General features: G+C 41.0%; 1 protein-coding gene across 1 annotated transcript; it reads left to right on the plus strand.

Annotated features, from left to right (window-relative positions):
• Positions 1 to 2,971: 2,971 nt before the first annotated feature.
• Positions 2,972 to 11,763, plus strand: LOC109770684 (protease Do-like 2, chloroplastic). The gene is made up of 21 exons (XM_020329398.3): positions 2,972 to 3,260; positions 3,359 to 3,484; positions 4,180 to 4,233; positions 4,489 to 4,562; positions 5,290 to 5,353; positions 5,930 to 5,974; positions 6,424 to 6,531; positions 6,728 to 6,805; positions 7,455 to 7,521; positions 7,697 to 7,755; positions 8,401 to 8,500; positions 8,825 to 8,904; positions 9,334 to 9,390; positions 9,546 to 9,649; positions 10,261 to 10,348; positions 10,441 to 10,526; positions 10,615 to 10,639; positions 10,735 to 10,806; positions 10,893 to 10,943; positions 11,030 to 11,090; positions 11,172 to 11,763. Exons 1-21 carry the CDS (start codon positions 3,099 to 3,101, stop codon positions 11,414 to 11,416), a joined length of 1,806 nt encoding a protein of 601 aa, XP_020184987.1. The 5' UTR covers positions 2,972 to 3,098; the 3' UTR covers positions 11,417 to 11,763.
• The last annotated feature ends 952 nt before the right edge of the window (positions 11,764 to 12,715 follow it).

A 12,715-nucleotide genomic window follows, 5' to 3' on the forward strand; every position in this document is an offset into this window, starting at 1 on the left:
CTCTAAAATGACCCATTTTACCTAGATTAGCTCATAAACGATCTATTTCACCCAGGTTAGCTCACAGACGATCCATTTTATCTAGTTTAGCTCCAAAATGACCCATCACACCTAGGTTAGCTCTAAAATGATGCATTTTACGTAAGTTAGCTCATAAACGATCTATTTCACCTAGGTTAGCTCATAAACGATCCATTTCACCTAACTTAGCTAAAAACGATCCATTTCACCTAGGTTAGCTCCAAAATGACCCATCTTACCTAGGTTAGCTCTAAAATGATGCATTATACCTAAGTTAGCTCATAAACGATCTATTTCACCTAGGTTAGCTCATAAACGATCCATTTCAACTAAGTTAGCTCATAAATAATCCATTTCACCTAAGTTAGCTCATAAATGGCATATACTTCTTCTTCTAGTCACCTTTTTCTAACTTTCTTATTTGCCATTTTGCAGATTTCATTCACTTCACGGAAGCTAGCTTGCTATGATGGAGTGCTTGTTTTTTCTTTCATTCTCCTCTAGTATTCTTCTAGCTTGCTATGATGGAACTTGCTATCTTGATGAAACTTTGCATTGTAATATGTATGGATGGAACAATGTGTATGTGCAACTTGCTATGTATGAATGGATGGAACTATATATGTATGCACGATGAAACTTATGTGCTGGATATGTCATATGTTTGCTGTTAAATAGCCCTGTGAAATATATATATATATATATGTCATATATTTGCTGTGAAAATTGCTGGATTAAAAAAACAGAAAAAAAGAGGCACCTTTGCCGTCAGCCGCTGATGGCAAAGGCGCCTTTGCCGTCTACCGCGGACGACAAAGAAGCCACGCGGCGGCCACCTGTGCTCCCTGGGAGCTGACCCATTTGGTCAGTTTGCCTACAGTGGCGGACGGCAAAGGCTTTGCCTACAGTGGCAGACGACAAAGGCTTGTCCCGCAGTGACGTCCAGCTGACGTTATTCGGCGGACGGCAAAGGCCGGATGCTCTTTGCCGTCAGCGGCGGACGATAAAGGCTGTCGTTAGCCGCCTAACGGACTAACAGCACATTTATTGCCGTCGGCTTTCTTTGTCGTCAGCCGCTGATGGCAAAGGCCCCTTTGCCGTCCGCTTCAGAAAGCAGACGGCAAAGAAGCTCTTTACCGATGCCTACTTTGCTGGAGCCTTTTGCCATTTGCGGCAGACGGCAAAGGCCTTTACCGTCCGCCATCCTTGCCTTTGCCGTCTGCCGTGGCAGATGGCAAAGTAGCTGATTCCTGTAGTGTGTGGTACCTGTGTTGCAGATCCGGACACGTTCGTTTCGTCCGAAGACTATCTTGGAGTATACGGGAAAGGGAACCCGCCTTGCAATGCCAAAGACAATTTGCGCGCCGGACACCTCATCATTGAAGTCTGGTTCAGGGGCTACTGAGGGAGTCCTGGACTAAGGGGTCCATGGGCGTCCAGCCTGTTGGACATGGGCCGGACTAATGGGCTGTGAAGATACAAGGCCGAAGACTCTCTCCCGTGTCCAGATGGGACTGTCCTTGGCGTGGAAGGCAAGCTTGGCGACCAGATATGAAGATTCCTTTTCTCTGTAACCGACTTTGTACAACCCTAGCCCCCTCCGGTGTCTATATAAACCGGAGGGCTCAGTCTGGAAACATATACAGTCATATAGGCTAGACTTCTAGGGTTTTAGCCATTACGATCTCGTGGTAGATCAACTCTTGTAATACTCATATTCATCAAGATCAATCAAGCAGGAAGTAGGGTATTACCTCCATAGAGAGGGCCCGAACCTGGGTAAACATTGTGTCCCCCGTCTTCTGTTACCATCGACCTTAGACGCACAGTTCGGGACCCCCTACCCGAGATCTGCCGGTTTTGATACCGACAACTGCAGGCAACCGACTGTGGCGGCCGATGGCTCCTCCCCCTAGAGTTTGTTGTGTGAGAGAGAGATGGGGGCAAGGGGGTTTCTGTGGTGTGAGTGACGGCGCGGAAGGGGTATGGGGAGGGATTTTGTGGCCGAGGCTGCGGTTGGGTAAAGCGACACTAGGGTTTTCACATTTTTAGTGGATGACACATATAGGACCTAACTGTCATAATGAATAAGCATATGGGTGCGCAGTTACGCGGGTATGGGTATTGCCTTCCCATACTTGTATCTGGCTTACCCGATGGGTATATTTGTTCCCATTTATAAAACCATGGGTAATTAATTTTTCCAAACCCTTACCCTAATAGGGTTTTTACCTGTCGGGTTCGCGGGTAGCGGGTACCTGTTGCCATGTTGATTTGGTGCAACCCATTGACAAATAATGTTTTAAATTTTTTAGTTTTTATAAATCTTAAAATTATGTCTGCTTTCTTCTAATTTTATAAATTATTTTCAAAAATATGCATTTCTACAAAATATAAATATTTGTGTATATTAAAGTAAACATCCATGTATTTGAAAAAAAAATGTGCATGTGTTTACCTAAAGATGTTCTTATGTGTGAAAATAAATGTTCATATATCTCAAAGGATGTTTGTAGCGTTGAAAAACTGTTCATTTGTTCCAGAATAAGTGTTTCTGTATCTCAGAATAGATACTCATGTACATCATAACAAAATAAAAATCAAAAGGGAAACATACGAATGGAAAAAAATGGTGAAGGGAAATTGTGCATTTATCTCTGAAAAAATCATTTATGTATGACCTGAAAAAATTTAAAAAAACTTGTAAAGGGGAAAAGTTTTTTGTATCTATCAGAAAATTAAAAGTTGAACAAACGAGGATTTTATTTTTGAAGAAAACAAAACATAAAAAAGGAAAAACAAAGAATGAGAGAGAGAGAGAGAAAAGAAAAAAGATATAGAAATGAAGTAGAGGAAGGGCTAAATGGGCCGACCAACGTGGTGGTACGCGGTACTTCTGGGCCTCCTTACGAAATCCCTTATCTCACGCGGGGCGCACGTGCTCCCCCCTGCTTGCTCCACTCTCTCTCAGCTCTGCTGAAGAGAGGATAAGGAGCTGAGCTCCCTCGTCGCGGCGAGAGGGAAACCCAAATCAATCAAACCGCGCCCTCGAAGCACGCGCAGCAGCAGCAGAAGCAATGGCGGCCCTCGCCGCCCTCTTCGCCTCCCCGTCCCTCCCCTTCCCCTCCACCTCCGCCTCCTCCTCCTCACCGTCATGCTCCTGCCGCTTCCGCCCCGCCGTCGCCTGCGCGCCGCGCCACCCGCCCGCCTCACGCCGCGTCACGCGCCGCTTCGACGAGGTGCGCTTCTTCCGTTCGTTCACCGCCCGTGTCCCCGAGAAACGGGTCGAGGGGCCGCTTGTCTGACGTGCTGGGAACTCGTTTGGAGTGGTTCGCAGGTGGAGGGGGCGTCGAAGAAGCGGCGGGGCGGCGGCATTGGCGGCGGCGGCGGCGGCGGAGGGGGCTCTCTGGCCTCGTCAACGCGCAAGGATAAGGGGCTTTCCATCGACTTCAAGGAGTCGCAGGTGCGAAGCGCAATGAAATGCCATGTCTTTGGTTGTGCACATTGTACAGTGCTAAGAGTTTAAAGTAGAACTACTAGATTTCAATTTAGGATGGACATTCCAATTGGCTCCAAGTAGGCCTTTTTTTTTGGTTGGGAGCTACTCCCTCTGTCCCATAATATAAGATCATTTTGCAAGCTGTTTAGCTTGCAAAACGATCTTATATTATGGGACAGAGGGAGTAGTATCGAATTGCTTCCTGGTTCTGTAAGCAGGGTAGGGTAGTGTTTTGCTGTTTGGATTGGGTGTGTGCTTCGTGCTGCAATTCAGTACTCTCCATTGTCGTATGTATCTGTTTTCGGGATATGCAAGTTGAACATTGCAGTCTTAATTGCCGCATTCACCATTTGATAGAGCCACATTTCCTTTTGTTTGCCATGTAAGTTCACCTTTGCAGCAATTACTAATGCCTGCACTTTTGTCTAGAATCTCTCAATTCTCCTTCGGTGTCTCTGAGATCCCTAATGTGTGTTCTTACTGCCCTGTGATCTATTTCTGTGGACGTATTAGCTATGGTGACCAATCACACGAATATCCCCAATTCTTATATCCACAAATGTTCTGTTTTTTGCTGCAAACTCTTTTGTTGCACTCAATGTTGTGATCGATGACATCATAAGTTGCATGGATTTTCTGCTAACTATGTGCTGTGCTAGGTTGCTGATTTCGAGGATCTTGAAGAGGACAAATTCCTTAATGCTGTTGTTAAGGTGGGTCTCAAGAATATGTCCTGGCTGTCAATGATGCTAGACAATGCTAGTTTAGTGAGGGAACTTGATATGTGTGCTAGATGCTGCTTATGGTATTATAAATGTACTTTTGTGTATAAGTATGTCTGTCAAGCATAGTGCTCTAGCCTGATCAAAGTCAAAAAAAAGGTCATGTTACCTTGATTTTGTGTTGTAGTCTGTGCTTTATTTTTATTAACCATGTCTGTCAGGCTTAACTATTTGATCTCTTGTTAGGTCTACTGCACTCATATTAGACCTGATTATGGGCTTCCTTGGCAGAAGCAAAGGCAACATTCAAGCACCGGGAGGCAAGTATTGGCCTCATACTTATATATGATTAGTTGATTACATTATTTAGGACTGAGCTACAAATTTGACGTCAGTTTTTTGACCATGGCAAATTGAACGATTTTCATGGCAAAGTATGTTCTCCGAGGATGTCAAATTTAGTTGGCGAGCACGGCAAATCCGCCTCAATTCATTTTTTTTGTAGAAAATTGCCGTGCTTGCAAACTAAATTTGCCATCATCGCGCCAACATAAATTGCCATGAAAACGTTAGATTTGCCATGCCTAAAAATCTGACGTCAGATTTTTAGTGTTTCTGATTGTTTATTGTAGTTCTTTTCATTTACCCTTTTTATATTTTGCACTGAATATTGACATCCCTCGTCCTGTGTGTTTAGTGAGTGGATGGGAAAGGGTACGGGCTTTAAGCATTTGGATTCAATATGCTGCAGTTAGGGGTATATTTATTTAATGATGTTAGATGGGTGATGTAGTGTTCCTTTTTGGTGTTATGTTTCACAAACTGACTGGATAACTTCACAAGTAAATTGTAAACATATCTGGTTGTTGTTTCATTCTGAAAGGCTGCATACTTTTTGAAGTCTTGAACAAGCAAGTCTCACTTTTATACCTTAACCTTTATCTGCATATCTGGATGCAGTCACTCATTTCAATTATAATTTCAGTGGTGATCCTCGTGTCTTGAATTTAGAATTTCTGCTTATCTTAATACACATTTCTTTTGCAGTGCCTTTATGATTGGTGATAACAAACTATTGACAAATGCACATTGCGTTGAACATGACACCCAGGTGCGTACTTAATTAGACATACCTATGAATTTCTTCTTTTTATTTTATAGCAGAGTCTTGGATCCACATTTTTGTATATACCTTCTTTTGAATAAACATTGCTTCCCAACATTCTTCTTAGGCAGAACAATCAATTATTTCACTGATTTTAGTTTGAATGACCTGTAAGTTGTCCCGAAACCTGGCTAAAAAATCTTGTATTCTTATTTAGCTGGGTGTACTATCCACATGATCACATCATAGCATGGGATGTAAACAGAATGAAGCTAATTTCAGCTCCGAGGCGCTCCAATAATGCAAGAACTGCACCAACTTGGCTAAAATCTTGTCGTGGCTCTAAAACTGTGAAGTTTCAGTTCAACCATTAACATGTATTTTGACTCTAAATTGCTTTCTCTGAAAGTTTTGGGATTATTTAGTTTTGGAGTTTTGAATAAATAGTACCGTAGTACGGGTTAGAGTAGACTAATTCAAAAGTTCTGACAATAATTCAATATGTTGTACCATTTGCTTTTGGCGGCTAATGGTTTAGTTATGTCATTTACAATATTAAACTAAGTCTTCTTTTATATGCAGATTAAAGTAAAGCGAAGAGGAGATGACAAAAAGTACGTCGCCAAGGTACTCTCCCTGCGACTATGCTGCTTTATCGACATTTTATCCAAAAGTGTGCTCACATAATCTGGATTACCTGAACATCGACACATGCTTAGAGCGTTCTTATATAAGACACTCCCTCACCAATGAGTAAACCTCTTACTCCTGAATCCTGCTGTTACTGTTATGTTCTGTTGCGCATATCAAACCTGGCTTGCCAAGTTTTCTGATTGACCACATTCCTCTAGATTGGTAAGGTCTGAGTCTCCACAGTAGGCACATAGGATTGCTTACAAATCTAAAGAGAAAATAATAAGTTCATCGGACGATGATTTGATTGTCTAACATTTGGAAAGGTTTGCTACTAGTTAATGTTAATAATATATTTTGAAATACGATTTTTGGTTATTAGTTGCAACTTTAATTAACTTCTTCCAAAATCTGGTTTGGTTGTCTGATTAAGTAGTTTACAGGTCTTAGCTAGAGGCACAGAATGTGATCTTGCGATGCTCTCTGTAGAGAATGAAGAGTTCTGGCGAGGTACAGAACCACTTCAACTTGGTCGTTTGCCATGTCTTCAGGTAATTAACTATGTAATGTTCGAATGTACCATGTACTTACTGAAAACGTTACAGTAGCGTCAAATGAACCAGGCCTTCATTATTACTATTTGTAGCTACATTTGTAAAGATATGTACAATACTTGGTTGATATTGAGTGATATATCATTTTTCCATTTCTTTTGCCATCTGACATCTTTCTGATGCTTTATCTCAGGATTCAGTAACTGTTGTCGGGTATCCTCTTGGTGGAGACACTATATCTGTGACAAAAGGCGTTGTATCACGCATTGAGGTGCTATCTCTTGGCAAATTAAGTTTTCTTTACATTGCACTTTTTGAACGGACTCTTCCCCTAACAAGGAGAAATGTGATGGTGTTTCATGCATACAATAATTGTCCTATTTCTCAGCTATCCAAAAAGTCCTCGACTCCTTGTATGTTTGTATAGCACTATAGCTATTCGATAGCTAATACTCTCTTTTTCTCCAGCGCATGTTTCTAGGATGTGGAAAAAAATTAGACTGCTTTCTATGATAGTTATCAACATGTCTTTCTGGAATACTTGCTCACAAGCTTTTGTTGCTGTCAGAAAACAACCCTCATCTTCTAACATTAGCTAAATAGTTTTAACTAGTTTGGTAGGTAAGTAGTTATCAGTTACTCCGTCTGTCTCCGAATATTAGGCTTATAATTACAGTAGCTTCCTTTCAAAAGGTCAACTGTACTATTCTCTTGGTCTCATGACCTTGTTTGACCAAAATACGTATACGCCTTATGAAACAAACGAAGGGGGTGCAAAATAGAGGTCATTCTGTTCCATGCCACTCACCGAAGTTACAGTAAATTCAGTATTATTTCAGAGGTGTATATTGATATTCGCATTTAATATTGCTTTACTTACATAGTTGCACTTATACTATTTTACCTTTGGAATAGCCCAGGTCACACCATATGCGCACGGAACATCAGATCTTCTTGGGGTTCAAATTGATGCAGCAATAAACGCAGGTTTGCTTTTACCTTGAACTTGTGATTTGCTTTAGGAAGGGCTTTCCTCGGTATATATATATTGAAGTGGATATATAAAGCATCTCTTTCTCCTCCTCCTCCTTTTTCTTCTTCTTCTTCTTCCACAAATACTTGTCATAACTTAACTTATTTGGTATTGTTTGCTTTCTGGCAGGAAACAGTGGTGGACCGGCTTTTAATGAGCAAGGGGAATGCATTGGAGTAGCATTTCAGGTACTTTCACTGATTACTTGCTTACGTAGCTGATGTGTGGAACTGTCATATAAGTGATGTACTCCCTCAGTTCTAAAATACTTGTCGTGGTTTTATTAGCCATGCAATATCCCTGTTGTATAAGGGTTTATCTGCATATTTACCACACCAGTATGTGTCAGTGTGAGTACATACGGTCTATGGCCTCATGGAAATACAAGTTTCATGTTTCGTCAGATGGTATCAGAGGCATAAGGTCTCAAGTTCAAGAGGTAGCCACCGTGCTATTAATAAAAATAGTTGCGGCCTCCATCTAGACATGAGGGGAAGTGTTTTGGTTTTGGGTTCAGAAAATTCCAGGTTATATGGCTTTGCTTTATCAACTCAGATCGGATTTATTTAATCATGGATTAGAATTGCATCATTTAACATTTTGTAAGCGATGACCACTTTGTTTTACTACTCAAATAAAAGACTATCTTTCCTAAAGTTTTTATTAGCAAACCTGAAAGATACACTCAAAGCCCTGTTAATGTGTAATTTTGATGAACATCAAATGGTTAAGTACATTTGGTATGAATGTACTTACCCAGATACGTGTCTGCACTGTTGAATGTTTATCTTCTTGTCTTTCTATTCCCTTTCTTCATGCTGTCTTTTGTTTAGGTGTTCAGGTCAGATGAAGCTGAAAATATTGGATATGTTATTCCAACTACAGTCGTATCCCATTTCTTGAATGACTATCGGAAAAATGGAAAATACACAGGTAACGTACATATATCTTTGGAAATGAAAACAAAAAAACTGTGCCTTAAGTACTTAATTATACATTGGCATATAACTTACTACAGTCTGTTCATTTGCTTGGTCGGGCTCCACTGTTAAACTTTAGCGTTGTATTAATTTTGGCATTTTTCTGAAGCCTTTTTAACCCCCTAAATATATTTACAAGTTTTTTGTACTGTGTACTCACCGAACATGCATTCATTAGTAAAACTGTGTGATGACTGATGAGATGCTTGTTTTCGGAGGGTGAAGTTGCTGTTGTATGTTCAAGTTGATGTCCTCAATGTGTTCAGACATTATGCAGGATTTCCTTGCCTGGGCGTCCTACTTCAGAAATTGGAAAACCCAGCACTGCGCGAAAGCTTGAAGGTGCCTTCAAGTGAGGTATGCTATCGATATGTGTTCAGCTTCAGCTTGTGGATATGGAGATTTATTAGAGATTTTCGAACAAACTCTCATGCACACAAAGGCACATGTATTTCCATATGGTTTAGCCAGTAGTTTCTGGTGAGATCCATGTCATTGACGGCAGCACTTTGTATCGTGCCCACTGTCTAAATGCAGATGTACATCTGCATTAGCAGAGAGTAGTTAGTGAGTTGTGTAGGATTCTGTTATCTATGTCTGGTAGAGATTACACCACAATAACCCATTTTCCCTACATAATTAAATGCTACAGTTAAATAGAGAGATACCGATTTATATCCAACAAATGTATGTTCTGAAAACTACTCTCAGTTTTGTCCTTACCACTGAATAGTGCTCTATATTTTTCATTATTCTCCTATAACATGCCATTTTAATTGGCTGAAGGGTGTTCTTGTCCGCCGGGTTGAGCCTACAGCTCCAGCAAGCAGTGTTCTGCGAAAGGTAAAGTGCATCTGCATCTCTTAGATGGAGTTCACAGATTTGCTACCTTTAGGTTTTCTTCCCGCAAATGAATCTTTCTGAATTAATAGTTACCAGAACGGTATTTGCTACATTTGCTTCCTTTTTAAGCTGATCAGGTGTTTGTTTTTCTCCAGGGAGATGTGATAACAAGTTTCGATGGTGTCTCGGTAGGATGTGAAGGAACAGTACCATTTCGGTCCACTGAGCGGATTGCTTTCCGCTACCTCACAAGTCAAAAGTAAGTGCTTTATCTTATTCCTCACAAGTATTATCATTTTCTTAATCATCTTGAAGTGATTTTCCTAACCTTATTAATTTATTTATGTTCTATTCTAGGGCAGAACATTTTTTGTCACCAGTTTCTAGTGGTCTGAAATTTCATAATGGCACAATACCACAAATCTATATTTTGACAGCCATAGCCAGTGGGCTTTGTTTCAACATGTGTACAGATGCATATAGATGTCACATTCTCTATCATTTGTATGGATGGGTAAAATGAAAATCATGCAATCACCCATTGACATGTATCTATTTCATGTTACCTTCTGAACCTTCATTAGTGATTCAGTAGTGCAAAATCATGGAGAACTAAGCAGTCTTTAATTATATGTGCACTGCTCTTCATTTGCCTAAAACCCTTGTGTGTAATGCCTACGAAGCTCCCTCTTGATCTGAATACCAAAGTTACAAGCCCTTTCCATCTGAGGCATTGCAATTTTGTTCCATTAATCTGTATGTGGATCATATAAATTTGACACTAGTGACATCCTTTAACATCTGAAGAAAATAAAATGTTCCAAAATGATAGCATGAACTGCACTAAACAATTGTTATTTTATTAATCAGGTATGCAGGTGATGTTGCCCAACTAGGTATCATTCGGGAAGGCAATGTCATGAAAGTGCAAACCATTTTGCATCCAAGAAAACATTTAGTAAGACACTATAACCCTTGATCTTTTCATGAGCTAAAAATAGAAATGTAAAAATTTCACCGATTTCACAATTTCCTTCATCCTCAAATTAGGTGCCATTCAATGTTGATGGGGGTCAACCTTCTTATCTGATAGTTGCCGGCCTTGTCTTCACGCCTTTAACAGAACCATTTATAGAGTAAGTAAACAACTATTTCCTCTTTCAATCCATGCTTGGTGTCAGAAAGGTTGTAGTTACTAACACGTAAATCTATGTACATTTGCAGGGAAGAGTGTGAAGATACTTTAGGGGTAAGATCATTCCACATGACCATCATGCGTGCAGCTTACCTTTTCGGAAGATCTGCAATCTCTTACTGTTGTTGATATCTTATCTTTGTGTACAGTTAAAACTGTTGGCAAAGGCACGATACTCTCTATCAACCTTCGAAGGGGAGCAAATCGTAATTGTATCTCAGGTATGTTGTATTTCGTGGTTGGATAAATTGGCTAGTCCTAGTGCTGCAAAGTGTTATCAGGTTCTTAAGTTATCAATGTTTTCCAGGTACTGGCGAACGATGTCAACATCGGGTATGAGCACATGGGCAATCAACAAGTAAACCTCTTGTCTCTTCCACTTCTAGCCATCTTCTTATGCATTTGCATTTAGCTAATGTTCCTTTTAACCAATAATTTTATCAGGTCATAAAACTAAATGGAACTATGATAAAGAACATCCACCACCTTGCTCATCTAGTGGACAGTAAGTACTGGCTGCCTGCTGTTGCATGACCTTCTAAAGCCATTTATTCATGCCAATCTTACCGTTAATTGAAATGTGTAGCCTGTCAAGACAAGTTCTTGACATTCGAATTCGAAGACGACTTCCTCGTTGTTTTGGATCGGGAAGAAGCTGCGGCCGCATCGTCAGATATCCAAAAGGAGCATGCCATCCCCTCTGTAAGGTCATTGGATTTATCTGAGCCCTACGTCGACACAAACCATGAGGTCCAAAACCAAGGCGAGGATTTCGGCGACAGTCCCGTGACAAACTTTGAACTGGGTGTTGATTGTCTGCTGTGGGCGTGAGAAGCTGCTATTGCTCCATCCTAGAAACCAAGAACGCCCCAGAGTAACCAAGCATGGGGGGTTTCAGTCGAAAAATGGTAATAACGCCGGTGGGTTTTTCCATCCACCCGGTGGCAAATACACTTGATAGCGGCAAAAGTCGAGCCATGTTGTATTTTGTTGTATCTCAATGCTGGAAGGTTAGCTTAGGTGTAATTTAGAGCATGTTGTATGTTAAAATCACAGAATGTTCCATTCATCAACATTTTTCGGGGCATTGTGGCCCTTGGCCGCCCTATGTACGACTAGGTGACAAACGATTCTTTAAATTCTCAGAAGTGCAATAAATCAGAAATTTTGTTGGATTATTTTCTTTGCTATGATCAAGGTTCAAAAATCGAATACTGTGCTCATATCGGTGTGGTCTTAAAAGAGCGATACGACCCACATTGTAGCCGATTGGCCGATGCAAACTATGTCGCAAACCAAAACGTTTGACAAAAAATACAACATTTTTGTTGTACAAGATGTACCAAAATACTGAAATCCAATGGTCTATTTGAACTACCGACATAAATTCAGGAAAATATGATTCATTTACCCTCCTTTATGTGACATTTGTATTTTAAGCCACACCTAAACTGAAGGCAGTATTTGAACCACTGCTGTAAATTAATGAACATGTGGTTATTTTGCTCTCATTCACTGTATGTTTGCTTTTTAAGCCATACTTAGGGCATCTCCAATCTGTGCCGCAAAACATTCGGATTTTTTTTCGCCATCCAATGCGGCGCCGCATACGTCCACTGATGTGTCCGTGTGTTCAAAATCCCGCAAACCGAATGCAAAGTTGGGGAAGATTTGCGGGAGTCCGGAACTCCTCCACGTAGGACTCCAACAATCCCGGTCCACCCAAAATCCCCACTTGGAGCCCGCACATTTGGTCATATCCGCATTGTTTCCGCACCAAGCCCGTGCATTGCCACCCTCTCTAGCTGATCGTTGTCACTCTCCACCCTGTTCCCGCCCTTTTCGTCGTCCGCCGCCACATGGATCCGCTCGTAGCATTGCTGGAGCCGGAGAAGGAGGATCCAAAGGTGGTGGCCGCCCGAAATATCAACTTGGCGACCCGCGACATGCACCGCTGTGTCGAAAGGATCTATGAGAAAGCGGCTTTGGCCATTTTCGCAAAAAGGGATGATCGTTAAGTTAGAAAGCTCATTGGTAAATGTGAGTATTCGTCTGCTCATGTGATCTGCATGATTTTAACTTTTTTTTGCGAGAATACATGATTTAATTTTGACTATTAATTTGATGAAA

Source organism: Aegilops tauschii, chromosome 1 (genome assembly GCF_002575655.3).
Source record: "Aegilops tauschii subsp. strangulata cultivar AL8/78 chromosome 1, Aet v6.0, whole genome shotgun sequence".
NCBI lineage: Eukaryota > Viridiplantae > Streptophyta > Magnoliopsida > Poales > Poaceae > Aegilops > Aegilops tauschii.

Coding starts and splice junctions, on each gene's coding strand:
- LOC109770684 (XM_020329398.3), top strand. CDS start 3,099: ATGGCGGCCCTCGCCGCCCTCTTCGCCTCCCCGTCCCTCCCCTTCCCC. Junction 6,806..7,454: donor GCGTTGTATCACGCATTGAG/GTGCTATCTCTT, acceptor GGAATAGCCCAG/GTCACACCATATGCGCACGG. Junction 10,349..10,440: donor TGCATCCAAGAAAACATTTA/GTAAGACACTAT, acceptor TCCTCAAATTAG/GTGCCATTCAATGTTGATGG.